Here is a 25,963-nt window from a genome sequence, read left to right as displayed (position 1 = left end):
ACGCCTGCCTTAAAACATGTCTACGTCAGGTCAGAATAGTGGGTCCGATTTTCTGTGAACCTGGGAATATATCCCTTCGAAGCTTTTCACCCGGAATTGCTCTCTTCTGTTGTGCAAACTGGCCGGTCAGCCGCGGCGCTGATTTGAGCTGGCCTCGTGGGGGCTCCGGGGCCAGGTCCCTGGGTCACCCTGAGCTCTCCCGGCAGTGGTTCCGGAGCGCTGTGGTCAAGGCGGACGCCATGCCTGCGGACCTGATGACCCTGCTCTTCTCCAACATCGACCCCATCTATGAGTTCCACAGCGGCTTCCTGCGCGAGGTGGAGCAGAGGCTGGCGCTCTGGTAACGGCCGCAGGCTGCCCCGTCCCGTGCGCGGGAGCTTCCCAGCGTCCTAGCTAGTTCGCGAGGGCCGCTATTGCACGAGACGGCGTTAGGGAACGTCACTTGCATTCACCCTGTTCCAGAGGAGAGGGCAGAGGCAGGTTACAAGGAGACCCCTTTTCGCCCGGTCACCACCATTTGGAGGATGGCTGAGACGGGACAACTGCCTCTGTCAAGGACGGCCTCGCCCTCAGAGGTGCTTGCTGAGCCTGGGACGCCCCATGGCACTGGCAGCAAGCGAAGCGTGTCTCACACGCTGTCGCGAGGTTTTGACCGTGTGTGTCTGTCCGTCTCCACTCCAGGGAGGGGTCTTCCAGTGCCCAGGCCGCAGGCGACCACCGACGCATCGGGGACGTCCTGCTCAGCAACATGCTTCAGCTAAAGGTAGCGCGGGTGTGCGCGCGGCTCTCGGCCGAGCAGCTGGCCGTGTGGGCGCCCGCCTCCCCGTCAGGACAGTGTTCCCCTGAGCGTGGTGCACGAGTCAGGGCAGCTTTCCCCTCAGGCAGCGCGGCGTCCCGAGAGGACGGCGTCCGGGTCAGCGCGCGCTCCGCTCCCAGCGCTATCGCCGCTCGGGACACGCCCCCTCGGGGCAGGTCCTCTGAGAGCCGCCTCCCGCGCAGCGCAGCGCTGGCCGGCACTCTCGTCCCGACACGCTCTCCTCGGGATAAAGCGCGGGGCCGCGTCCCGCCGGGCCGGGCTCCCCTCAGAGCCGCGGGCCGGTGCGGCTGCTCCTGCTGAGCTCGCGCCCGTTCCCGGCCTCTCCCGCGGCCTCAGCGCTCCGGGCGGCGGCGCGGGTCGTGCTTCCAGCGCTCGGCGCTCTCGCGGGACCGGGACCGATGGGGTGGGCGCCGCCAGCGCGTCGCCGAGGCCCCGCCCCCGAGGCCCCGCCCCCGAGGCCCCGCCGTGCCTCCAGGCCCCCGGTTTTGGGGGCGGGTGGTGAGCGCGTCCCGGAGGCGGAGGCGCGCGGCGTGAACTTAGGGCCCACACGCACGCGCGGCCGCCGGGCGGCGCTCCTCCAGCCCGGCGCGTCCCCTGTGATGCCCACCGAGGCAGACCGGTGTAGGGGGAGACCGGACAGGGGAGGGCGGGGCCCGGGGGCCGCCGCTCAGCTGCCCCCCGCCCCGCAGACGCTCACCCGCCACTTCCAGAGGCTCCACGAGGTCCTGACGGAGCTGGAAGCGGCAAGCAGGCGCCTGCGGAGGCTGGAGGCGCTGCGCCGGGACTTCGAGCTGCAGAAAGTCTGCTACCTGCCGCTGAACGCCTTCCTGCTGAAGCCGCTGCAGCGCCTGCGCCACTACCGGCTGCTGCTGCGCCGCCTGTGCGCCTCCGACCGCCAGGACCCCGACCGCGGCGACCAGGACCGCGCCGACCGCCGCGGTGAGTGCGCGCCCAACACCCAGCCCCCGCGGGCACCCCGTTCTCCGCCCGCGGCGCCCAGGGCAGGGGGTCGGTGGTCTGCTTCTGAGCCGCACACCTGGGGGGCCACGTGGCCTGGGGGAAGCTTCTGATGTCGGTGGGCTTTGTCATTCCTGACTTTGGTGAGAGGGACGAAGGAATAAACCCTGACCCTTGTGACCTCAGATAGGACTGACTTCCAGCTGCAGCACAAACGTAGAGCAGGAAGTCACTGCCTCTCAGGTCCGGTCACCGCTGTCTGTCTCTGAAAGTACAATACGAAGAGCTAGGTAGCCCTTCCTTCCAGCGGGTCTCCCGGTGTCCTGAGAATAGATCAGATAACTTTCTGACGTACAGGGAGCAAAACAGACCGTATGATGTGGACAGCGCCCTTCCTCTGCATCCTAAAAGCAAGTGTTTTGTGTTTGCCAAAAAGGAGGGGACAAAATTGCCCAGAATGTTTCCATGCATTTTAGGGGAAATGTGAAAGAAGAGCAGCACAGGTAAAATGAGGGTGGGCGACGCTGCTTTGCCCGTAACGTTAAATAGTTGTTTATAAAGACTCTGCCCTTTCTCTTTACCGAGCGTGAGCGTTGGCTAGTCAGCAGTTTGGGCTGAACGAGTCCACGTTTCAGGTCATCTGCAGGGACCCACACTTGCTGTCCCTAGCAGTCCTGTGAGGAGTTTGAGTACAATGTTCCTGGAATTAAAACCACCTTTAAATTGTCAGTTCCTGTCACAAACTGGTGGGTGGAGGGTTTCGACCATGCCACCCCCAGCTCACCTGCCCGGGCACCTGTACTGAGGGACCTCCCCACGCAGAAGCCCTCAAGGCCATCACGGAGGTGACCTCCACACTCCAGCACAGCCTCGTCCGGCTGGAGAACCTCCAGAAGCTGATGGAGCTGCAGCGGGACTTGGTCGGCATAGAGAACCTTATTGCTCCCGGCAGGGTGAGTGACTTTGAGAAAGTTCTGTGAACTGGTTACTGTTTTTAATTGAGATATAATTCAAAATGTGACTTGGTGGCTCTCAGTGTATTCATGAGGTTGTGCAACCGTCACCACTAATTCCAGAACATTTTCATTCCCCGAAAAGAAGCCCCATCGCTGTCAGCAGCCGCCCCCGCCCCGCTCCCCGGTCCCTGGCAGCTTCTCATTGGCTTTCTGTCTCTGGGCTTCTCTCCGGAAATTTCATAGACATGGACTCTCACGGTGTGTGGCCTTCTGTGTCTCACTTCTTTCACTCAGCGCAGTGTCTTCAGGCTTCATTCGTGTTGTGTGTTGTGTTGGGGCTTCATTGCTTCTTGTGCCTGAATAGTGTTCATTCTCTGGAGACACCGTATTTTGGTTACCTGTTCATCTGCTGATAGACACTTGGGTTGTTTCCACTTTTCGGCCATTGTGAATAGTGCTTCTGTGAATGTCATGTACAAGTCCTTGTGTGAACATGTGTTTTCATTTCTCCTGGGCACAAACGTACATACCTAGGAGTGGAATTGCCGGGCCTGTGTTTAACATTTTGAGGAACCGCCAGAGTTGTCCACAGTGGCTGCACCACTTTACGTTCCCGCCAAGGGTATAGAATGGTTCCGACTTCTCCATATCTTTTTTTTTTTTTTTTTTTTGCGCGGTAGGCGGGCCTCTCACCGTTGTGGCCTCTCCCGTTGCGGAGCACAGGCTCCGGACGCGCAGGCTCAGCGGCCATGGCTCACGGGCCCAGCCGCTCCGCGGCATGTGGGATCCTCCCGGACCGGGGCACGAACCCGTGTCCCTTGCATCGGCAGGCGGACTCTCAACCACTGCGCCACCAGGGAAGCCCTTCTCCGTATCTTGTCTTTGATTCTAGCCATCCTGGTGTTACATAGTGGCATCCCTTCGTGGTTGTGATTTGCATTTCCCTAGTGACTAACATCAAGCATCTTTTCATATGTTTATTGGTCATTTCTGTGCCTGCTCTGGAGAAATGCCTGTTCAAGTCTTTTGCCCACCTTTTAATTGGGTTGTGTTTTTACTGTTGCGAGACTCCTTATCTACTCTGGATACCAGACCCTTGCCAGAACCTGACTTGCAATATGTTCCCCCATTTTGTGGGTCATCTTTTCACTTTCTTGATGGTATCATTTACAACACTAAAGGTTTTAATTTAGCTGATGTCTAATTTGTCTGTTTTTTCTTTGGTTGCTTGTGCTTTAGGTGTCATAGCTAAGAAACTGTTGCCTGATCCAAGGTATGAAGGTTTACCTCTGTGTTTTCATCTAAAGGTTGTTTATGTTTTAGCTCTTACATTTAGAGCTGATCATTTTGAGTTTTGTGTATGGTGTGAGATATGGGTCCAACTTTGCTCTTTTCCAAGTGGATGTATAGTTGTCCCAACACCTTTGCTGAACTGTCTTCACTCCTTTGTCAAAAATCAGTGGGCCATGGAGTGTGAGTTCGTTTTTGAACCTTCAGTTGTATCCATGGGTCTGTATGTCTCCCAGGCTGCTTACTTTCTGTCACTAATTCCTTTTGCTTTGGACTCAGTACTGTCAGCAAAAGAAAATTGTTTTAAGGGTTGCACAAGTCCAGTGGTTAAGAATCCATGCTTCCAATGCAGGGGGCGCAGGTTCGATCCCTGGTCAGGGAACTAAGATCCCGAAAACAAAGGGTTGCACAGGGATGTGGGATGTTCCTGTCTCAGCACAAACGTAAGAGTATTGGAGCGTGGGTGTATAAATCCTGTTTTGCATTAGCCCTTGTTAGAAGAAAGGTACTGCGAGTGTGGGACCATGAGCTCAAAGAAACAAGACTAAGGAAGGTTTTGCCCTCCTGGAGCAGGGCCTTGGCTGGGAGCTGGGAGGGCTCTTGTTACACTGTTGTTTCTCTGAGTGCCCCACGCAGTGACTTATAGATGGTGGCCCCAGGAAACTGTCACCAGAGGGGCAAATAAACAAGAGCAGCCACGTAGAGCAGAGGCCGGGCGGGCTCCCCGGGGCGGCCTTGCGTCAGGGTCTCCGAGTCCTGCCTTAACCCCCGGGGCTCCTGGCCTCCCCAAGTGAAACGTGTGCATCAGTCAGAGGCGAGCCCACCCCAGTCGTCTGAGCGCAGGGTCGAAGAGCAGGGCTGTGAACTGAAGGTGGGTGACGAGGCCCCGAGGGTGAGCACTGCCAGGCATTGAGGAGGCGGGACCTCGGGGAGCGCACCCCCAAGGGCTGGGGTCTCTGGGGAGCGGCGGAGCTGGCCCTGCAACGACGGCGGGAAGGCCTGCCAGCTGCGGCCCAGAGAGGGCTGGGGGCCGCCCGCCTCCTCCTGCAGGGCTGTCCCTTGGGTTGGGGCTGGTTTCTCATCTCGCTGTGTCCGTGAGGATTACTGGGTGAGCTCTCCTCCCTGTGCCCTTGCTCAGGTCATCTGAGGGCTGTTAAGGCCGGGGTGTTCTCGGGGCACCAGCCCGTGCTGTTTGTCTGATAGAACAGCGGACGGTAGAAGAGTCCCCAGAAATCGTCCAAAGCGGACTGTTGGGGTCCCCGGGACAGTGCTTCAGCCAGGGCGCAGGCAGTTAGGGATGTCAGACATCTGTGCCCCGGAGGCAGGTGCGGGGCCCGGCCCGGCGGTGAGGGGAGCCCCGAGTCCCGGGGGGAGAGGGCTGCCCGGGACACGGGGGGCTTCCGCTGAGCCTCAGCCCACGGGAGGGTCTCACTCTGGGCCGTAGCACCTTCGTGGCCTTAGGAATCCTCTGCTCAAGCACCAGGGTGGCAGCTAACAAGTCCCCTGTGACGTTTGGTGGGAACCAGGTGTCCTGTCCTCCTCCCTCCCATTCTCAAGCTGCCCCGCCCAGCTTTTCTCAGAGCTGAACTCACGTCATCTCCATGGTGGAACCTTCCAGAAGCTGCCCCTCAACAATGCCCTTTGCCTTGTGTGCCGGCTCTCAGCACAGCCGGCCTGTGGGAGCTCAGAGACCAGGCACCGAGTTAACCGACACCAAACAGGATGCGGGTGACCGAGGGGAGCGGACGGGAGGGAGGCTGGAGTGGCACGGCGGGTCCTCAGGCATCCATCCGGGCAGGAGGGTGCCGCGGAAGGGCCCGAGGTGCCCTCGGCCAGCACACAGGGACCCCGATGGTGTCTTGCAGGAGTTTATCCGCGAGGGCTGCCTCCACAAGCTCACCAGGAAGGGCCTGCAGCAGAGGATGTTCTTTCTGGTAGGTGCGATGGGCGCGGTCCAGGCGGGCGGCCTCATTGTCAGGAGCCGGAGAGGGTCGCAGAAACACTCCCGGGCCTGCCACCTTCCTTATTCTGGGTTCTGGGCACCTGTCTGCAGGATGAGCAAAAGCCCGAAGGTAGAAAAATCCACACACCTGCGGCTGCAGGACCGCTCTGCTCGTGCCAGCGTCAGTTCGCAGGGCCTTACTCACGAGCCCACAGGTCCTCCCAGCAAGTCCCTGCCGCCAGCAGGTCCCCTTTTGTCAGCTCCCTTCCTCGCGCCCAGCTAGTGGATTCAAACCCCAGCCTTCCTGGGTGGGGGTGACTTTCAGGACCAGCCCCCCAGCGCCTCCCGCCGGCCAAGAGGTCTGCTGGCCCATGTGGTTGCTGGTCACCCCTGGGCAAAATGACTGTACGAATGGAACAAAAATCCTTTTTCTGCCAAAAACCTCCAGCAAACTGCATAAGCACACGGGGCCCTTGGAGTTGAAGTTGGTCTGATTGTTAAGATGTTGAATCCTTGTTACTTGTTTTTAGAATTCATTTTTCTAAAGCTTCTGGTCCCTCAGTTCTCAGACATGCTGCTGTACACAGGCAGAGGTGCCTCGGGGACCAGCCGCTTCCGGATCCGGGGACTCCTCCCGCTGCGCGGCATGCTGGTGAGCGCCCGGCGCCGGGCGGGTCCGGACCGGGGGTCGGGGGCCGTGCCGCGTGGCAGCACCTGCCGGGCTGTTCACGCCTTTTCACCCTGTTATGGCTACTGTTCTCGGTGCTCAAACAGCCCCACCTGCAGCCCCTCCAGGGCCTCTTGACCAAGGCCACCAGCCCCTGCAGGACAAGGCCCAGCTCCGCCAGGAACCCACCTACTCCTCCCAGGGAGCCCTGTCCTTCGGCGGGAGACTCCGTGAAAAGCCTGGGTCGGGCGCTGGGGCCACCGCGCTGCTGGAGGGGTTGGGTGCTGACACAGCTTTGAGAAGAGGAAGCTGGACCCCGAATTCTTAAGACTGTAGAGTGTTCACTTCCTCGATTTTATACTTCTCTCTTTTATACTGACGATTTGGGTTTCTTTGGGCATCATAATTAGTTATTTCACACACACACACACAGCTTTATAATGGTAAAACAGAGACCACCACCGCTAAAGAGAGGGTGGGCTGCAGGGCAGGACTGGCCCCAGGGAAGCTCCCGGTGACCTCCACTGAGTCGTGCTGTGTCCTCTCGTTTGTCCTTTGACCTCCACCCCGTGAAGAGGCGCAAGCTCTGTCTTCAGAGCTCTTGAGGGGCTGGGCCGCACCTCATGCTCTGTCCACACCACATGCCGCCAGGGCGTGTCCGCATCCCCACCGTCTCAGTGCCGCGTGGCGTGTTAATATTGTCTCTGATGAGCGGGAATTCTTCGTCTTAATGGGATGCGGTCTGTCTTCTCCTCCGTGGTCAGTGCCTTCTGTGGCCTTAAAGGTCATGGAGAGACTCCCTCTTGAGTGTGAACCTAGACTCGGCCTGGAACCCATCTTTGGGAACAGCAGAGATAGGAGGCCAAGTTCAGGTTTTTGCTATAAAGATGTGCTGTTTGTCCAGAACATCTTAGGCAGTGAGCACCTCTCCCTGCAGCCCTGCCAGGCCCCGTCCAGGTGTAGGATGGGTGGGGTCCGACCCCTGTCCAGTTCCCAATTCCCAAAGCGTCAGCGCCGTCCTCCGCCCCTTTCTCCTTCGTGGCGTCTGGGCCTTCTCCCCGCCATCCGCACCCTGGGCACTGCACCACCTTCCAGAGAGCATCAGAGCCTCCGCAGGTGTCTCTGTAACATTTGTTCAGCTTTTCCAACTCTCAGCAAAAAGGGGTCAGTTTGAATGACCTCACCTGCCATCCCTGGAAGCAGACCCCATCTGTTTTAAAGTATACTTTTAAAAATTATACCTTCAGCATAGAGAAAAACTGAAGATGTACAGTGAAAAGCACTCATCGTTGTACTACTGCCCAGTAGTAAGTGCTGTCAGCATTTCGCCATCATCTGGGGAACACCCTCCACAAGCTGCATTGTAATCCGCACTGGCTTTGCTCGGCAGTTCACCTCGAACATGCTCCTGTGTCCTCTGCTTCTGCCACCGGCTCAGGAGCCATGAGTAGTGGATTGGGGCGCCGAAGCACACTTTAGTTAACCAGCTCCCTGCACCGGACGTTTTGGCTACGTCTAGTTTCTCAGAATTAGAAACAGCGCCATTGGATCTTTCTACGCGTCCTTAGTTACGGCCTTGAGATAAACCGCCACGCGTGTATGTGAGCCTGGGGCTCCCTGTTCCCACTGAGTGGCTGTAGGAGCGGCTGACTGGGTGGCCTTCCCTCCAGGCCCGTCTGCGCCTGCGCCGTCCCAGCCTTGGGCAGCGCTGGCCATCCCCCCCGTCCTCCGCGCCCCAGGGATGGCCAGCAAGGCCGCTTCCTGCGCCCTCTGCTCTCCCCCAGGAGGCACCGGGTGCGTCTGTCGCTCTGACCTGTTAGTGTTGGTGAAGCGTTCCTAAACCCTTCCAGGTCTCAGGTGCCTTCCAGGTACGTAATTCCCGTCACTTTGCCTGCACTTCAGTGTCACCTCAGAGTTTATAAAGTCCCTCCAGACGGGGATCGCGTTTGTCTTGTCCCTAGAATGGCCACGGGCACAGAGGCCCGACGAATATGTGTTGAAGGGGTGAACTTAGATGTTTTTCTGTGGTCGGTCTGTCCATCTTTTCCTAATTTAGGGTTTCTGTCCTTGGCACGGGCTCAGAAAGTCCTTCCCACACCAAGACTACGTTGCTGTGGGACTTTCTTTGCTGCTGTGCTTACGGTTTTTTCTCTTTTACCTAATCCGCCTAAAATTCGTTGGTTTTGATGTTTTTAGGTTGGGATGTAACATTTTCTCCTCGTATAGTCAGTTTTCCCGTTATTTGTTACATCCTCCATTTTCTTACTGATCCCAAAGTCTGCCTTTATTATATAAAAAAATTCTTGTCCTTACACTTGGATTCTTTCTGAAGGTTCTGTTCCATTTCTGTCTGTCCCAACATCAGTCTACACTCTTCTAATTAGTGGTGGTGTAAGGGTTAGTCACTGTGTGGGTAAGTTCCTTCCCTTATTTGTCCTTCTTTTTAAACAGTTATTTGCTCAAGTGTTTATTTAATTCTTCTAAATAAACTTTGGAGTCATTTGGACAGATTCCTTCAAGAAACAACATTGGCGTTTCTGTGGAAATTGCATTAAATTTACATATTGACTTGGAGGGGGCGGCCGACATCTTGATAACCTTCTCCTCCTGGCTGCGCTCCTGTTAGTTTCAGACCCTTTTAAGTCCAGCGTGAGGCTCGGTGGTTGGCATCCCATGTTCTGGGGTGGGTCACCTGTAACTGGCTGGTCCTGGGGACAGACAGACAGCCCTCGCTCCTGACTGTGGAGGGAAGGATGGTGACTCCTGGCTTGTGAAAGACACCGTTTCCTTCTGTTTGTATATAAGAGATTATCAGAAATAACGTGTGGGATTTTGGCAAAGGTGTTTCAGCATGTGGAGGGGGATGGTCACTCTTCTCCCTTTGACTTTGTGACAGGGTGGGTTCCATCAGTCACCTTCCTCATTCCTAGAACAAGCTCACTTCGTCAGAGGACAGTTTCTCCTCTAGGCTGTTAGGTCTGATTAAGGAATACTTTGTTCTGGAGTTACTTCTCTTAATCTCTTATAACTGAGATTAGCCTGAATCTAACTCTGTTAGCGTTTGGTACCACTTTATAAACATGAATTGTCCAACTCCCTTTTCAACTAAAATGCTCAACCTTTTTTCCCGTGCTTGATTTTCAGCTAATAGTGCTGGACCCACCGGTGAGTAGTTGGGTGCCCATGGCCCTCAGCTTGCCCACCTGGGCAGCAGGCGCCATGGCGCGGGGATCCCTTGTGTCTCCTGTAACCCCTCGTAGAGTCGGCGTGGGCTTGGTCGGCACCTGTGTCCTGCCGCAAGCTCGGGTTCCGCCAGCCCCGCTCCGGGTCACACTCCCCTCCTCTCCCGCCCGCAGGTGGAAGAACGTGAGAATGAGTGGTCTGTCCCGCACTGTTTCACCATCTACGCCGCTCAGAAGACAGTCGTGGTGGCAGCCAGGTAAGGGCCTTCCGCCCGCGTTCCGCATCCCAGCGGCCCTGGTCCCCTCTGAGTTGTGAGAGTGCCGCGGTCGCGGGGACACGCAGCCCCTCGAGCACTGCATCAAAGCTGCGCGACCGCAGGAGCAGCTTCACTGTCCGTGGGAGCTTGTGACCATTGAGACCATCCGCAGAGACTGGCTGTGACACTGCTGGCCGCTCAAGGGAGGGGGCCGGCGGGCTAGTGGGGGGAGCCCGGCGGGGCGGCCACACCGAGGCCTAGCGTCACGTGCCTCCCGCCCCGGAGCTGGGCAGCAGGAGGCTGACTGGGCCGTAGCACAGGAGCAAACAGACGCTTTCCCCACTCCCCACACCCTGTGGACAGCAAGGCGACCCGAGCTCCTGGCGGCCTGGACGCTGTGCCTGGTCCCTCCCCTGTGGGAGCCCGCGTCCCCAGCTTCTTCCAAAGGTGTCGTCCTGTGTCCGGGCGGGCGGCGCCTGGCTCTCAGCTCCCATCCTGCGGGGTCCTGGCTGATGTCAGAGCACAGGGCACTGGACTCCCACCGGGAAACCCTGGCAGCTTAATTTATGATCCAGGACCCAGTCTCATATTTCAGCTTCACAGCCCCAGAGACCTAAACACCCGTTCCAGGAACCAAGTACCCTGTAGAGCACCCCCGTTCCAGCGTGACAGGTGCAGGCTGGGCCTCCAGCAGCGTCCTGACAAGCCCTCTGGACCCGAAGGATAGGGCGCACGAGGGGGAAGCAGGCACCCTGGCCTTCTGCCCTCCAGTGGGAGGGGGCCCTGCCCAGTGGCTGAGCTTCGGCCCTGCCCCGCAGCACCCAGCTGGAGAAGGAAAAGTGGATGAGGGACCTGATCGCTGCCATCAATGCAGCCAAGAGCAGCGCCGACACGGCCCTGGCACCGCTGGGCAGCGTGCTGTGCCCCCTTCCCCGCAGTGAGTGCTGGCCGGGCCCCCAGGAGACAAGGAAGCTTTCCTGTGGGTGTCACCCAGGTCACGGGCAGCCCGCTGGGCCCACGTGCTCTCCGTCCACGAGGGACGTTTCGGGCGGGCGGGAGCTCTTCTGGCAGGAGCAGCACGTGGTCTCGCACCCTGCCTGCTGCTGGCCGGGGGCGCGGGCGGGTCCCGTCTCCTCTGAGCAGGGGCTGACTTCTCCCCCAGGGCCCTCCGACGAGGTCTCTCTGGAGGAGTCGGAAGACGACGCTCGCAGGGCCCGCTGCTCCTCAGGGGGGCCGGGCCAGCACCGGGCCAGCACTGCCATGCACGTGTGCTGGGACCGCACCACCAGCATCTCCAGAGCCGACCGCAGCGCGGCCGTCGAGGTGCGGCCACTGGAGACCCTGCTTGTGTGGGCTGATGGGACACCCGGGGTCCACGGTGGCAGGGGAGAGCAGCCCGGGTGGGCGGGGCCGGGAGGGCGCCGTCAGGAGCTCTCTCCGAAGGGCCTGTCGCCCCGGGATCCTGGGATGGCTGCCTCCCTCACCGGGAGCGGCCTCTTTGCGCCTGGGTCACCTCTGCCTCCACTTGTCCTGAGCTTCCGCGGAAGCTGGGGGAGGGACCAGCAGAGCAGGTGAGGAGCGTGGGTGGGTCCTGACACGGCGGGGGGGCGGGGAGGGCGGGGAAGAGCGGGGATTGTGGCCAGCTCGCTGGGGCCTGCAAGACGGCGGAGTGGCCCTGGACACCGCGTCCACCGTCTGTGCCACCCCCTCACGTGTCAGAGGCGCGGGGCCCTCGTGAGCATCAGCCCCCAACGGGGGCAGAGGCCTGCGTCATGGGGAGGGCCCTACCGTCTGTGGATGCACTCGGGCCCGTGTGCCTCGCCCCAGCGCGAGGTGCGAGGACGGAAGCGGTGGCGCCGGCCGGAGGGCAGGAGGGCCAGCGCAGAGCGGCGCAGGCCTCGGGGCTGAGCGGGGCGGCCCCTCCTCTCCCTAACAGCGCCACGCTGCAGGCCGGGCCGCTGGCTGCGTGGGCCTCTGTTTACGGGGCACCCCTGCCCCCCACCGCCAGAGAACCTTCCTGTCTGGCCTCCGTGTCACAGGGGATTGGTGATGACGGGAAAGAAACTGAGCGCTATTCTACTTCGTTGTCCAGACTTTTTACCACTCTCCTTTGTTAGCTGCCAACGAGCAGAGCGTCAGAGCACGGGGAAGGGCACTGCGTTCGTGTCAGTGCGGAGCCAGCGAAGCCTGTGGGGGGGTGACCCTGGGGAGACACCTGCTCCCGGGAGGCCCCTGGGAGGACAGAGCCCGCAAGAGTGGCTGTCTTGGGGCTGGCGGTTCTTGGACACCCGTGCCCACAGGCTTTTCTTTTCCTTCCAGAACCAGCTCTCGGGATACCTGCTGAGGAAGTTCAAGAACAGTAGCGGCTGGCAGAAGCTGTGGGTGGTCTTCACCAATTTCTGTTTGTTCTTCTACAAAACTCACCAGGTAGGGGTGCTTAACCGAGCCCGAGGGGGGCTCTGCCCTTGGCACTGCAGGACCGCCAGGCCCGCCCACTGCGCCCTCACAGAACCCCCTCGGTTCTGAACGAGCCTGGCCCCGCCGCTGCTGCCGTGTGGGGAGAGGCGGGGGGCTGGGCGCCTGGCGAGCGCGTGCCCTGCTGCCTTCCAGGATGACTGCCCCCTGGCCAGCCTCCCGCTGCTGGGCTACAGCGTGAGCCTCCCCCGGGAGGCCGACGGCATCCACAAGGAGCACGTCTTCAAGCTCCAGTTCAAGTCCCACGTCTACTTCTTCCGGGCTGAGAGCAAATACACGCTAGGGAGGTAATTTCGCGGGGGGCTGCCAGGGCCCCCCGTATCTCCTCGGCTCTCCCTCTTCCACTGAGGACACCAGAGGCGGGTTTTCTGGGTCCTAGAAAGGAAGGACTGAGCACTGTTTCCAGGCTTTTAACTGGCCCATGCTGAGTCCCATGCCCTCCTTATTTGGGGTCACTCTTGGGAAGACAGCTGAGCGCAAGCCCACTGGTCTGATGGTCAGAGCACGCCCGCTTCCCAATCTGCTGTGGGCGGGGGACGGGTCCCGGTCCTGACGGTCCCGAAACCTCTTCTCAGGTGGATGGAGGTGATCAAGAGCGCCAGCACCTCACCAGGGAGGGCCGGGACCTCCGAGGAGGAGGCGTGAAGCCCACCCTGCCCGGCTGAGGACAGACCCGAGCAAGCAGAGCAGCACGTGCCCATGACTGCACGTCCCGTGTCCCCCCTCCAGACTGGCAGTGGATGGGCCTCACTCACAGGGACACCTGGGAGGGGCACAGTCCCCTCAAGACCCAGTCACTCCCTTGGCCCCGTGGGGCAGCGGGACGAACACACATGTGTGTGGAAATGGGCCCGGCTCCATGCACTGCCGAGGCTGGTGCCCACCTGCCCTCTCTGCGCCTCCAGAGCAGGACCCTGCCCTTCAGGCTGGGTGAAATGGGGGGTGGGACAGGGCCCCTGGGTCACAGCCACATGGAAGTCCAGCAGAAACCACTCTGCCGCCCACCCCACAGACCTCTGCAAAGTGGAAAGCAAAGTCCCCGTAATTTATCAGCCCCCAGGAGGTGTGCTGTGCTAACCTGCGTGTGGTTAAAAATAAAGGGCATCTCCTGTATGCCTGCGTGCTGCCCCTCTCCTTCCAGTGGGCACACGTGGTCCCTGCGAGCTGTGACGAGCTCAGAGGCCTGGAGCGCAGGCTGTGGACCCCGCCCGGCCACCACCAGCATGTCTCCAAGTCAGGTCTTTATTGAAAGTGGCAGGAACTTCTCAACGTTCTATGAAAACCAACTCCTTACCCTCAGGCTATTTACGGAAGCAAGGAAGTTTGATTTTTCTTAAAAAACAACATTCTGGCTGACAAGTACTTATGAGAAGACACGGTACCTGATCCAACACCACAAGGCAAATCTACAACCTCCAAGGGCCATCGGGCCGGGTGGGGAGGAGGCATATCTGCCCCTCAGTCTGGGTGGCCGCACTGCCCGGGAGCCCACAGAGGGGACGGCCAGGCACCGCTCTGCTGCCGAGTGTGGCCGTGGCCTGGCCACGAGGGGGGCGTGGCAACGGGGCGGCCCTCTGCTCGGGGCTGGGGGCGTGGCCCGGCAGGGAGGCCGGCGGCCCCGACAGCACACGGGGTTTCCAGTGAGCGCGGTCCTCGACAAGGCAGCTCAAGACGAAGACCCCTCTCTCCCCTGTGTGCGAACCGCAGCGGCTTCAGCGGGCTGACGTCAGGTGGTTTCTGCTGTGTGAAAACCTGCGGACCCGAGGCCCCGTCACTGCTGCCGCCGCCCGGCAGTGCCGGCCGGGGTGGGGTCTCCGGGACACCGAGCGAAGCCGGTGCGGCCCCGTCCTGCCGCCTCCTGTCCCAAGGGCGAGCACCCAAAGCGCGTCCTGGGCCTCCCCCCTGCCCCAGCACCCTCACCTCTGCACGCGCTCCACCAGCTGAGCCATCAGCTTGTCCGAGATGCCGGGGCAGGACTCCTCAGCCAGGCTGAAGGCGTTCTCCAGCTCCTCCAGCGCCCCCAGGCCCCCGCCGCTCTGCTTGTGCTTCTCTTTGAGCTGCAGAGAGACACCCGTGCGCCTGGTCAGAGGCTCAGGCTGGTGGCCTGCTCCCCTCGCCTGTGACTCGCAGCGTGGTCCCTCCACACACAGCTGGGACAGCAGGTCCCCGGAACGCCTGCGGGGCGGGGCTCCCAAGAGAGGCAGTGGCCGCCCCACCCCCCGCCTCCCCCTGCAGCACCCGCGTCCTCAGGCCTTGGCTCTCCAATCACGTGGCTTCCCCCTGACCAGGGTCCTAGAAGCCCACAGCTCAGGTCCGCCAAGTGAGAGGACACAGCCAGACCCGCCGGCCCGACCTTCGGGACCAGGCGCCACCAGCACCGCGGGGCTGTGAGGACCCAAAGGAGAGAGATGCCCTCCCTGCAACTGGCCTGGGAGGGAGGGGCTGGAGACTGGTCAGCCCGTCCCCACCACGCCCGACACTACAGAAACAGGGGTGCACACCTTCCAGGACACCCCCCCAGCAGCCGACCTCAGGCAGGCCCAGCCCACAGCGTCAGGACCCTAAGGGGGCCCCAGCCAGCCTAGGTGGGGCTCCACCTCCCCACCCACCTCCCTACCCCGACACACCAGCCCACGGCCCAGCCCACGGCCCACCCCTCGCAGCTGGGACGCGAATGAACACACACGCACACACGCGCGCACACACCACGCAGCCCCAGAGCTGCCGGCCCCGCCCCGTGGCAGCCTTGCTCAGGCTTCTGATCCAGCTGTCCACGCTGAGCCCCAAGAGCTCCTGCCGCACAGCCCCAGGTGCCCGCACAACCAGGGGCAGTCCCCCCAATCCCGTTCCCCCCACTCCAGGCATTCCAGGCCCCTGGAGGTGGCAGCGTGCCTGCCTGCATCCTGACGCCCCTGCCCCGTGCCCGCACCCCACCCTCCGTGGAAAGGCTCTGCTGCCGCCACGCTCAACATCCCCTCCTCCTCCCCCGAGCTCCAGGTGCCAGCGACACCCTGGGTGTGAACCTGACCTGACCACAACCCACTGCCGGCTGACTTATGCTCCTGCGGATGCTACCGACTGCCCGTGAGCAGGTGACACAGACACCAGGTCACGTGACCACTGGGGAGTTGTCCTTAAGGGCTCCCTGCCCAGGGCCTGACACCCAACACCAAGATCTAAATCTCCCGGCCTCTCTCTAGACAAGAGAGTCACCCCGTGTTGCTGGTTCAAGACAAAAAGTCCTAAGACAGTAATTCACGATCAAAGCTGCCCTGAGACCCCAGAGAACCCTGGCAGGCTTGGGAACTTAAGGGTCACCTTAGGCCAGCTTGCCCCAGCCATCCCTGGCCCTTCCACTCAGAAGGCCGGGTCCACAGGTCCACCCTCGTGGGCTTTACGGGACCCAGAAAGCCTGCGCACCGGCAGGCTGGCCAGTGTACCTTGCTGTGGCCCTGCGGGGGCAGCATCTCTGAAGAACAGCAATACAGCCCCTGCCCCCCAGGCCCCCCGGCCCGGCCCTCACCTCTCCAAAGACGGGTCGGACCAGCGTGGACAGGCACTGGGACCTCGGCTGCCTCTTGACAGGCTCCGCTGACTGCAAACACAAAGCGCGGAGGGGTGAGCAGGGCAGCGAACTCAGGCGCCCCGTTTCCGGTCTCCTGGAAACCCGCCCTGGGGAGCACACGTGCCCAGGAGACATGCCCCCCCACAGCCCTCCCCTCAGTCAGCTCTGAACAGGCCTTCACCCTCCTGGCGTGGGCGCGGGGACAGCCAGACCTTCTGGGGGCCATGCAGGGCCGTCCCCTTGTGCAGCTTGCCGTGCGGGCTCGGCCGGATGGTGGGGGGGAACGTCCAGACGGGGCCCTGCTCTCCGTCCTCAGGGTCTCCGTCGCTGAAGGGGAGGAGGAAGAGTCACAAGGGCCGCGAAGCGCACCTGGCCTCACGGCCCTGAACGCTGGGCCCGCGACACCAGGAACAAGCACCCAATTCCTACCCCCGAGCAGGGACCCCGCCCCTGTGCCCACCGAAGCCCCACAGGACGAGCGGGGCCCCTACATGTCGGAGTCCTCGGAGCTTGACTCCTCGCCGTGGCCCTCTGACTTCCAGCGCTTGTAGCGGTCGATGAGCTCAGTGAGGAAGGAGGTCTTCTTGGTGTAGCGCGTGATGAACTTGTGCTTCAGGAGCTCCTTGGCGGCGGGCCGCTGCCGGGCACGGGCACGGGTTACCTGGCGCCGGGCAGCCAAGCTCCGCCCTTCGAGCTCCGGGGGCTCGGGTGCAAAACAGCCTGGGCCGAGCCCTGGGCCTCAGCCTTGCTGCTCCCGGGGGCTCGGTGAGGGGCCTCCGGGTGGGAAGGGGCAACAGGGAGGCTGGGGGGTGCTGCACGCCGTCCTTGCCAGGGGGGAGCCCTCTGGAGCTTCCCCGGACCCGCCGGGGGTTGCAGCAGAGCCCACCCTGGACCAAGAGAGGCTGGGGCGAGGGGGCACCTGGCACAGGGGAGGGGCCTCAGGCCCCATCGCCTCCCAGCTCCCAACACAGACCCCCCCAACACACACACACACACACACACCCCTGGGGCCTGGTTCCAGCGCGGCCAGAACCCGCCCAGCCATGCAAGCTGGCACCTGCTGGAGCGGGGGGCCTGGAGGTGCTTACGAATCGGGGGTCCTTGTTGAGGCACGCCTCCACGAACTCCCTGAAGGGCTTGCTGTGGCGGCCCTCCAGCGTGGGTGGGCTGTTCTTGGGGATCAGGAACAAGACGCGCATGGGGTGGAGGTCGGAGTTGGGGGGCTCGCCCTTGGCCAGCTCGATGGCCGTGATCCCCAGCGACCAGATGTCAGCCTGGACGGAAACCCACACGGGGCCACTGCAGCCGGGGCACCTTGAGCGCCCCCGCCCGCGACCCTGCCCCCCCCCCGCCGCGCCCACCTTGAAGTCATAGGCCGACTGCTTGATGACCTCGGGCGCCATCCAGAAGGGGGTGCCCACAAACGTGTTCCTCTTGATCTGCGTGTCCGTGAGCTGCCCTGCCACCCCGAAGTCTGCCAGCTTCACGTCACCCTGCTCTGAGAGCAGCACGTTCGCAGCTGCCCGACACAGGACAGCGGGGCGTCACCCTCCGCGCCACGAGGGCTCCCGCCCGCACGCAGCTGCCCGAGGAAGCGCCTCCCTCCCGGCGTCCGCCCGACGACCTGACCAGGGCCCCAGGGCACTGCCGGCAGGTGAGGGGCACAGCCACGTGCTTCCCCCAGGCCAGGCTCCAGGGCCCTCGTGGTGGTTGCCTCTTACGAAAAATCCCACAAACAGAGCGACGGCCCTTCCTCCCAAGTCACACAACAGGCGGAGGTGACCCTGACCGTCCCCTCACTCTGCCAGTCACCTCCCGTCAGCCCCTCAGCCAGGTCCCTCCCTGGTGGCCCGGCCACTCGTGTACACCAGCACGGTTGCCCTAACTACACCTCACTCTCAGATCTAAGACCTGAGCGAGAATCCATGTTTTTGGCCTAAATAGGGTCCCTCCTACGCTACGTGCAGAGCTGCTCTGCCAGCGCACAGGGACACGGTACTCAGAAAGCTCTGTCCGTTACTGGCAGTGTCTTCTGGAAGACAGAGCAAGATGGAACCGCTGGGTTTCCGAGGCCACGGGGAGCGCAGGCTGGGCGCACTGAGCACCGCCAGCCCCGTGCCCCAGAGCCGCCTGCCACCTCACAGCCCCGAGGGACCTTTGATGTCTCGGTGTATCTTGCGCTCTGAGTGCAGGTACTCCAGGCCCTTCAGGATCTCTCGCAGGATGGTGGCGATGTAGGTCTCCTCCAGGGGACCCGGCTTAAGCTGCAGACACACAGGAGACACTCGGGCCTCCCCTGCAACGCCGGCCCACCCTCCCTTCCCTGCCACCCAGAGCCAGCGCCAAGGCCTGAGCTCGACCTCCTCTCTACCGCGCGCGGGGTGACCCTCTGGATGGCGGGGGCTTCCTACTTCTTTACCCACTCTCGAGAGAGAAGTTCCAGAGGCCACGTCACGTGGGTGTGGGGGAGGCCCTTTTCTGAGGACAGACACACGCTACCTTCACCTTCGCTGTAAACGTAACAGCTGAGAACGGAGTCCTGGCCACACCCCTGAGCTGTCTGCCTGGGGGAGCTAACCACCCTACCCCCCAGAGGCCTGCAGAGGCCCGGGACCCCTCAGCACCGGCTGGGTCCCAAGGAACATCCGATGTGCCAAGACGGCAAAGGGAGGGAGGTCACGGGAACCCAGGGCCCAAGGACAACCCCCAGACAACTTCAGTCTGGCCCCCGCCCTGCGGGCCACCCACTGCGTGGCCCACACCTCACCAGGTCCAAGGCGGAGCCGCCGCCCAGGTACTCCATGATGATCCACAGCTTCGTGCTCTGGTACCAGAGAAGCGCGCGTCAGCACAGGGCAGCCGACAAGCATGGGACCCCGACACACGCCCCCACCGGGGTGACTCAGCCAGGACGCCCACCGGGGACGGGCTGCGGCAGCCCAGCCTGGCTCCCCTCCCACCACGCCCCCGCTGCAGACGCTCTGCAGACAGACCAAGTGCCCGGTCAGCAGCCGAGCCCCCTCCCTCAAAGCCCTCCTGGGAAGGGCTCCAGGCTCCGGCTGCGGGGGTCCCAGAGCTCTCCCAGCAGATGCACCCTTGCCCGGGCAGCGGGCGCAGCCAGGCCACTCCAGAGCCGGCCGACCCCAGAGACTCTGCTCACGCCCTGCCCTCCCAAGGGCTCCCCCTCAGGACGAGGCCAGGCCCCTCTCTGCATGCACGTTTGGCCCTGGGGGCTGTCGCTTCTTGGGGGCCCTCTCCACTGTGAGGCTGGGTCCGTGTTGACCTGTCGGGACCCCTGCCCTTCAGACCAGGCCCACGTGGGAGCAGACCCAGCCTCGGCCTCCCAAGCAGACACGGGGACTGCCGAGGCCGTCCCCGTGCTGGCCACAGGGAACCTAGACGGCTCCCCGGAGGGGCGGGCACGGGCGTGGCTGGCGCAGAGCAAGCCCCCAGCCCGCAGGCACCTTCAGGTAGGAGCCGAAGTAGCGCGTGATGTAGGGGCTGTCGCACTGGCTGAGCACCGTGATCTCCTGCTGGATGTCCTCGATCTCGTCCTCAGCCTCCTCCAGGTCGATGATCTTGATGGCAACCACCTCCTTGGTGCGGTTGTCGATGCCCTTGTACACCTCCCCAAACGAGCCCTTGCCGATGCGGTCGAGCTTGGTGAAGAGCTCCTCGGGGTCCACGCGAGAGTGCTGGGGACAGAGGGCGGGCCAGGCAGCCAGTGACCCCAAGAGCCGCGAAGAGCCAGGGAGTGCCCCCAGATGCTTTCCTCGCTTCCTTTATCACTTTTCGTTCAGAAGATAAAGTTACCCTCCACACAAGGGAAAACGCCCCCAGAAAGCGCGGCGAGACCTGGGCTCTCGCCAAGAAACCAGGGCCGTGGGCAGGCAGAGGGGCCACGCAGGTCACCCCGACCTGCCCACACCCCACGCCTGGGGAGGGCCCAGCAAGGCACAGTAACGGGTTAGGAGGGACGAGTCGGTGGAGCACAGGGAGGCGGGGACCGTGAGACGACCCTGGGCGACGCTGTAACCACCCAGGAGCCAGCCTCATGCGCCCTGCCGGCTTCGTGAGAAACAGCCTGTCCACACTGGATCAGTGACTGTAACAGACTCCCCGGGGAAGGGACGAGGGATGTACGAACTCTCACCGATCTTCCTGTAAACCTAAAACTGCTCTAAAAAATAAAGCCTGTTAATTAAAACAAAAAACAAACCCAGCACACGTTAACCGAGTTCTCCCTGCGCACCTGGAAGCCACACCCGGAAGCTACACCCCTTAGAGAGAGTCCCATTCGAGCCCCCAGATCAGTCCTCACACCAGCGCAGAGCTGAAAACTAACACTTTCTTGGGTGCTTGATCTTGGAGGTTCAAATATACGGAACGCCGTCCCACCCAGTGCTCAAGGCAGAAGCACAAAACCACCCTAACAGGCGCTGAGCCGCTGGGGCAGGAGGCGCTCGGCACCTCCTTGTCCCAGCACCTGGACGCTGTGGCAGAGGGGCATCCGCGGTGACAACCCTGCTTTTGTCCCTGACCCTCAGTGCATCCAAGGCGAGACAGCTCCACGTGGGGCTGCGTGGAGGCAGCAGCACCAGAGAGCGGGTGGGGCACCCCTGGCATCGCCCCCACCCCCGCCCCGCGGTCCCCTGGGCTTCTGAGATCACCTCACTCCCGCCACCGACCACGTTCTTAGAGCCTGGAGCGGCCGCACAGGCGCTGCAGCCCCAGGACCCACGTGAGGTTCAGCAGCTCTGGGTGGGACCCGTGGAAAGGCTGGCAGGGAGCATAGCATTTAGTCCAGACAGAGGTGAAAAGGGTTTTCCAAGCGCTGCCGGGCCTCAAATCCACCAGGACTCACGTCCCTCCAAACCCCAAGCACCATCACCCAGAGGGCGTCTCGGGGGGCGCCCACCCAAAGCGGCGGCGTCACCACTTGCTCGGCTGCTAAGCGCTGTCCGTGATGGTGCTGAAGGCGGGCCCATCCCAGGGCAGCCGCGCTCACCAGGTCCGGAGGAGACAGCCCTGGGGAGCACAGAGCCCACGTGCACCCCTGGGGTTCACGCCCAGGCAGAGCTCCGTTTGCGGCCCAGCTGGCTTCAGACTGAGATGACGTGTCAACCCCAAGTGGCCAGCGAACTGCCTTCCCAGGAGAGGGTGGCAGGTGATGGGGCCTCGGGGAGGGCTGGGCCAGCGAGCCTGGGACACAGCCCCCTTCCGCCTGCCCCTCCGCCCGTGCCCCTCGGCTCAGCCAGCCCAGGAGGGCCTCTCGCACCTCTGGGGGCCGGTCCAGCAAACCACTCACCCGCACGCCAGCCCCAGCCCCAGCCCGAGCCAGGGCTGGCACGGCCCCGGGGACGCCTCCGGTCCCACCAGCGCTCCTTCTGCGGTGGTCTCAGAGAAGACCCAGGGGAGGTGGACCGAGGCCCGGCAGCACTGATGGGCACCGCTGTCCCTCCAGCTCTCGGGCCTCTGCCAGCGACACACGCTCCCCGCCTTCTCCACGCGGGGCAGGGCTGGGGCTGGTCCCCCACAGCGGCCTGACCAGGGATACCCCAGGCAGGGTGCCCAGCCCTCCACGGCCCCAAAGTGGGAGACAGGGCAGACCCCTAACCAGATTCCAGGCTCGGCAGGGAAGCAGGGAGCCCCGGCCCCAACTCTCACACTCTTTGGGTCCCCACCGCTACAGGCCAGTCCCCTGAGCAGACAGCGTGACAGGAAGGCTCCTGGCCGTGACCCCAACCCTACAGGCACATCACAGACACAACCTGCTCACAGCCCTGCCAGCGGAAGGAGAGACAAGGGCTCCGGGGCCTGGGTCTCAGGCCGCCCTTCCTGACAACACGCGTGGTCTGGACAATCGCTCAGGCTGCTCGCTGGGCCCAGACCCTGGTTCTCTGAATCAGCCCTGGGGCTGCCAGGTCTGCAGCTGCCACTCAGCAGTGTGTCTGTATGTATGTCCACTTAGCGATACGTCTGCCATAAGCGTCACCCTCCAAGATGAGGGGTGCCCAACAGCCCCCACCACCCCACGAAGGGTGGCAGCCAATGTGCACGCGGTGCTGCCTGCAGCCATCCAGAGCCTGTAGGCAGGGCAGGAACCAGCTAGGCAGGGGCCTGACATGCAGGGCTCCCCCATGCCTGTGGAGGAGCACACCCACGGCCCCATGCAGGGGCCGCCTCGAAGGGCCACAGTGACAACCGTCTCAAGAGAAAACAACGTCCTGTCAGGCTTCCTGCCACCGACAAAGACCAAGTCTCTCCACCCCTAAAAGGACAAAAGGGGCTTCCTTCCTTTGGGGTCTCTTCCTCAGCTCCTCTGGGCCTGCGCTCCCTTCCCCGGGCATGTGATCCGGAGGCCCAGGCCACACTCCAAGCACCATCAGCACACAGGTATGGGGGGGCTCATAGCTCCCATTTCTCATTCTGGGACCCACGGGAGCCACTCCTATAGCTCTTTATAAAAATAAACTCGAGCCAGACTTCCCTTCCAGCATCTGAGTCATGTAATTTAAGACACAAGATGTCACTGATGAACGAAAACCCACCAGCTCACGTCCGCGTCAGCGAGCAGGCCCTGGGGCCCGTCTGCAGCCACAGCCGGTCCAGGATGCCCTGCCCAGCAACTGTGTGAGGCGCTCCAGGTTTCTCCAAGGAGCCCAGCTGGGCCTGGAGCTGACCCTGACCCCAGCCCCGCCGCCCACACACAGACACACGCTTCCTGTTCCTCCCGAGCACCCATCCTCAGACTCAGCCCACGGAAGTTCTCTTTAAGAGCAGCTCCCAACACCTCACAGCGCTCAGCCTAAACCACGCTGGAGCCGACAAGATGAGGAGAACAAGACCCAACAGCTAGGACGCAGGGACACCCAACTGCCAGGTGGCTCACCTCACATCAGCTTCGGGTCACACTCGATTTGAACTAACAAAAGAGGGGGAAACGTATGGCCCAGAAGCCCAGAGCTGGCTGCCCCGACGCTCTTATCCAGAGCCACCCAGCCTCAGGGCACACTGTGGAGGGTCCCCAGTGCAAAGCCAGACGCCTCAAAGTGGCTGTCGGGAATTATGAGAACCAATCAACCAAAAAAGAAAGGCAGTGGGCGCTTTCCAGGCAGGCACCTCCAGCCCAGGGGCAGCCCTTTCCAGCCCCCTTGAGAGAAACAGGCACACACGTGTCCTCGGCTTTCCCTGCACACCGACTCTCCCAACAGCTGCTAAAACCCATTCTCAGCCCCTCTCGTCCCCCCCCCCACCCCTACCCAGGCCGAAGCTCCATGTGGACCCCGACCTTCCACATGCCTCCAGATGCGCAGACCCAGGTTCCTGCGGGCCGGCCCGGTTCCCAAGATACGTCTCTGCACGCCCTCCACTGACCCTGCACTGTGGCTCTACGCTGACAGACTTGGAGACTCCTGCCCCACAGAACGCTGCAAACCAGCCAACCGGAGTCGGCCCTGCACCCACCAAGCCTGAGCACCGCAAGACTGCTCCCCGCTTTGCGCACGGCTGTGCATCACAGGGCTCCCCACGAGCTCCTCCCTTCAACCCACACACGCCTTAGCAGGCGCTGCTCTTCGGAAACGCCAGGACGACTTTCAACAGACAGTCCTTGGTGAAGCGCCCTTTCTCAGACCCTGCAGCCAGCGGTCCGTGTCAGGCGCACGTGCACCGACACACACGCCCGCGGTCCAGACGCCCCCCTTACCTGGTTGGCAAATCCCCTGAGGTGAGCCATGTCTGCGCGGCTCTCAGACCATCCGCTGCACCGCCGGGAGGCCCCGAAATCCTGCCTGGAGGCTCTGGAACTCGGCTCACCCGCTTCAGTCAACTGCAGGGAGAGCAGGCCTGCTCGGTGCCCTGTTCCGGGTACACGGGGCTCCCCGCTCCCCTGGGACCCGGCGGCCGCCCCCTCCTCCAACCATCTGGGGACCAGCTGGGGTTGAGGGCGGGCTGGAGTCAGAAGGAAGGGCCATTCCTCCGAAGGATCCCCAGTGCCGCGTTCTCCTCTTCGCCCGGCCCAGCCCAATGCCTCCCCGGAGGAGCCACCCAACACCGGGCACTCCTCGAAGCCCCTCACACCTCCGCCCCCGGCCCCCGCCCTTCCTTCAGACCCCGGACCCCCGCCTGGACCCCCGCCCCTAACCCCTCCCCCAGTGCCCTCTCCGCGCCCCACCCCCACCGCCGACCCCGCCCCCGGAGCCCTCCCCCCGCCCCACTCCCCCCGCCGCCCGGCCCCCTCCCCAACCGCCCCAGGCGCGGGCCCGCCCGGCAGCGCGCCCACCTCCGGGGGGCTCCATCCCGGCCTCCCCCGGCCCGCTCCGCAGTGCCCACGAAGGCTCCCACCCGCAGCCTCCGCTCGCCCGGAGATGCCTGGGCCCTCCAGTCCGCGAAGCAGCGACAGTGTCGGCGGCGGCCGGAGAAAGCCCGGCGGCGGCGGCGACGGCGGCGACGGCGAGGGCGCGCGGCGTCGTGGCCCAGCGCGGGGCTCTCTGGGACACCGAGTCCCTCTCTCGCCCTGCGCCGGGGCGCCCGCAGGCGCTGGACTACAAGTCCCGGCAGGCCACGCGGCGAGCAGTGTCGCGGCCCGCAGGCGCGCCGCGGAGCTCTCTGGGACTCCGAGTCCTGCTTCCTGAGAGGCTCGGGCCTACGTCTCCCGGCAGGCCGCGGGCCGGGGCCGGGCCGGGGCGGCCGTGGGGTGGGGCCGCCCCTCCGCCCCGCCCTCCCCCCCCCGCCCCGCCCTCCGCCCTCCGCCCTCGCGCTGCCCCTACTCCTTCCCGCACCTGGGAGCACCTGGCCCTGGGCTCCCGTCCTGTCCTGCAGGCCCCGCCCCTTCCAGCATCTCCGGTCGGGGAGGGATGACTGGGTCTGGACGTGCCCGGGAACACTATTCAGCCTGAAAAAGGGAGGCGGTTCTGACACAAGCCACTGCCTGGATGAACCTTGACGACGTGGCGCTAAGTGACATAAGCCAGTCACGGAAGGACAAATACTGTTTGATTCCACGTATGTGAGGTCCCGAGAGTAGCCAGATTCGTAGAGACAGAAAGGTGAAGGGTAACTGCCAGGGTGGGCGTATTGTTCAATGCGGGCAGAGTTTCAGTTTGGGAAGATGAAGAGAGGTCTGGAGGTTGGCTGCACACCTGTGTGAATGTATTTAACGCTGCTGAACTGTACAGTTAAGATGGTACGTTTTATGCGACCTGTATTTTACCACAATTAAAAATAAATAAAATAAAATGAAATAAACCTATCACAAAGGGACAAACACTGTATGACTTCACTTAGATGAGGGGTCAAGAATAGGCCACTTCAGGCTTCCCTGGTGGCGCAGTGGTTGAGAGTCCGCCTGCCGATGCAGGGGACACGGGTTCGTGCCCCGGTCCGGGAAAATCCCACATGCGGCGGAGTGGCTGGGCCCGTGAGCCATGGCCGTTGAGCCTGCGCGTCCGGAGCCTGTGCTCCGCAACGGGAGAAGCCGCAGCACTGAGAGGCCCGCGTACCGCAACAATAACAACAAAAAAGAATGGGCCAATTCAAGAGACAGAAAGTAGAATAGAGATTTCCAGGGGCTGGGGGAGGGGAAAAACAGGGAGATATTACCTAATGGGTACAGAGTTTCTGTTTGGAGTGATGACAAAGTTCCGGAAATAGACAGTGATCATAGTTACACAACATGGTGAATTTACGAATGTCAGTGAATTGTACAGTTAAAAATGGTTAAAATGAAAAAAAAGGTTAAAATGATACATTTTATGTTCTTCATATTTTAGTACAAATTTTAAAAGAGCAATGATAAATTGGATTTCATCAAAATTTTTGAATTTTGCTTTCAGAAAGACATTATTAAGAGAA

The 25,963-nt window shown here is 62.2% G+C and overlaps 2 protein-coding genes across 9 annotated transcripts in view; one reads left to right on the top strand and one right to left on the bottom strand.

The window, feature by feature from the left end:
• FARP2 (FERM, ARH/RhoGEF and pleckstrin domain protein 2) overlaps nucleotides 1-13,648 on the top strand; it is a 92,485-nt gene extending 78,837 nt beyond the window's left edge. For 5 of the 7 annotated variants that reach the window (XM_060301554.1, XM_060301553.1, XM_060301552.1 and 2 more), the window contains 13 exons: nucleotides 207-340; nucleotides 682-763; nucleotides 1,507-1,756; nucleotides 2,597-2,727; nucleotides 5,886-5,954; nucleotides 6,525-6,614; nucleotides 9,774-9,794; nucleotides 9,986-10,068; nucleotides 10,887-11,005; nucleotides 11,231-11,391; nucleotides 12,388-12,495; nucleotides 12,679-12,830; nucleotides 13,119-13,648. In XM_060301554.1, the coding sequence (XP_060157537.1) occupies nucleotides 207-340; nucleotides 682-763; nucleotides 1,507-1,756; nucleotides 2,597-2,727; nucleotides 5,886-5,954; nucleotides 6,525-6,614; nucleotides 9,774-9,794; nucleotides 9,986-10,068; nucleotides 10,887-11,005; nucleotides 11,231-11,391; nucleotides 12,388-12,495; nucleotides 12,679-12,830; nucleotides 13,119-13,188 (1,470 nt within the window). In that variant the 3' untranslated portion in view covers nucleotides 13,189-13,648. Of the gene's footprint in view, nucleotides 1-206; nucleotides 341-681; nucleotides 764-1,506; nucleotides 1,757-2,596; nucleotides 2,728-5,885; nucleotides 5,955-6,524; nucleotides 6,615-9,773; nucleotides 9,795-9,985; nucleotides 10,069-10,886; nucleotides 11,006-11,230; nucleotides 11,392-12,387; nucleotides 12,496-12,678; nucleotides 12,831-13,118 lie in introns of those variants that run through there. The other 2 variants (XM_030850266.2, XR_009564491.1) reach the window with 2 other exon arrangements.
• Nucleotides 13,649-13,769: 121 nt separating this feature from the next.
• On the bottom strand, nucleotides 13,770-24,562 carry STK25 (serine/threonine kinase 25). 2 transcript variants are annotated; one of them, XM_030850273.3, is made up of 12 exons: nucleotides 24,393-24,562; nucleotides 23,817-23,939; nucleotides 19,573-19,803; nucleotides 18,876-18,932; nucleotides 18,264-18,372; nucleotides 17,470-17,627; nucleotides 17,197-17,382; nucleotides 16,600-16,745; nucleotides 16,321-16,435; nucleotides 16,067-16,138; nucleotides 14,464-14,600; nucleotides 13,770-14,295 (listed from the first exon to the last, which is right to left on the bottom strand). In XM_030850273.3, exons 2-12 carry the CDS (start codon nucleotides 23,844-23,846, stop codon nucleotides 14,256-14,258), a joined length of 1,281 nt encoding a protein of 426 aa, XP_030706133.1. In that variant the 5' UTR covers nucleotides 23,847-23,939; nucleotides 24,393-24,562; the 3' UTR covers nucleotides 13,770-14,255. The 2 variants fall into 2 exon arrangements, with proteins under 2 accessions (XP_030706133.1, XP_060157540.1); XM_060301557.2 differs by lacking the exons at nucleotides 23,817-23,939; nucleotides 24,393-24,562 and adding an exon at nucleotides 23,400-23,706.
• Nucleotides 24,563-25,963: the final 1,401 nt, after the last annotated feature.

Source organism: Globicephala melas, chromosome 7 (assembly GCF_963455315.2).
Source record: "Globicephala melas chromosome 7, mGloMel1.2, whole genome shotgun sequence".
Classification (NCBI taxonomy): domain Eukaryota; kingdom Metazoa; phylum Chordata; class Mammalia; order Artiodactyla; family Delphinidae; genus Globicephala; species Globicephala melas.
The sequence above is the reverse complement of the archived record's forward strand: the minus strand, read 5'-3'. Positions and strand labels throughout refer to the sequence as shown.

Excerpts from the sequence above, each read along its gene's own strand:
- STK25 (XM_030850273.3), bottom strand. The coding sequence starts at position 23,846 with ATGGCTCACCTCAGGGGATTTGCCAACCAG. Across the intron at positions 19,804-23,816 it reads TCAGGGGATTTGCCAACCAG|CACTCTCGCGTGGACCCCGA; the intron begins GTAAGGGGGGCG and ends CTCTGTCCCCAG. Across the intron at positions 16,139-16,320 it reads CCCTGCATGGCCCCCAGAAG|TCAGCGGAGCCTGTCAAGAG; the intron begins GTCTGGCTGTCC and ends TTGTGTTTGCAG.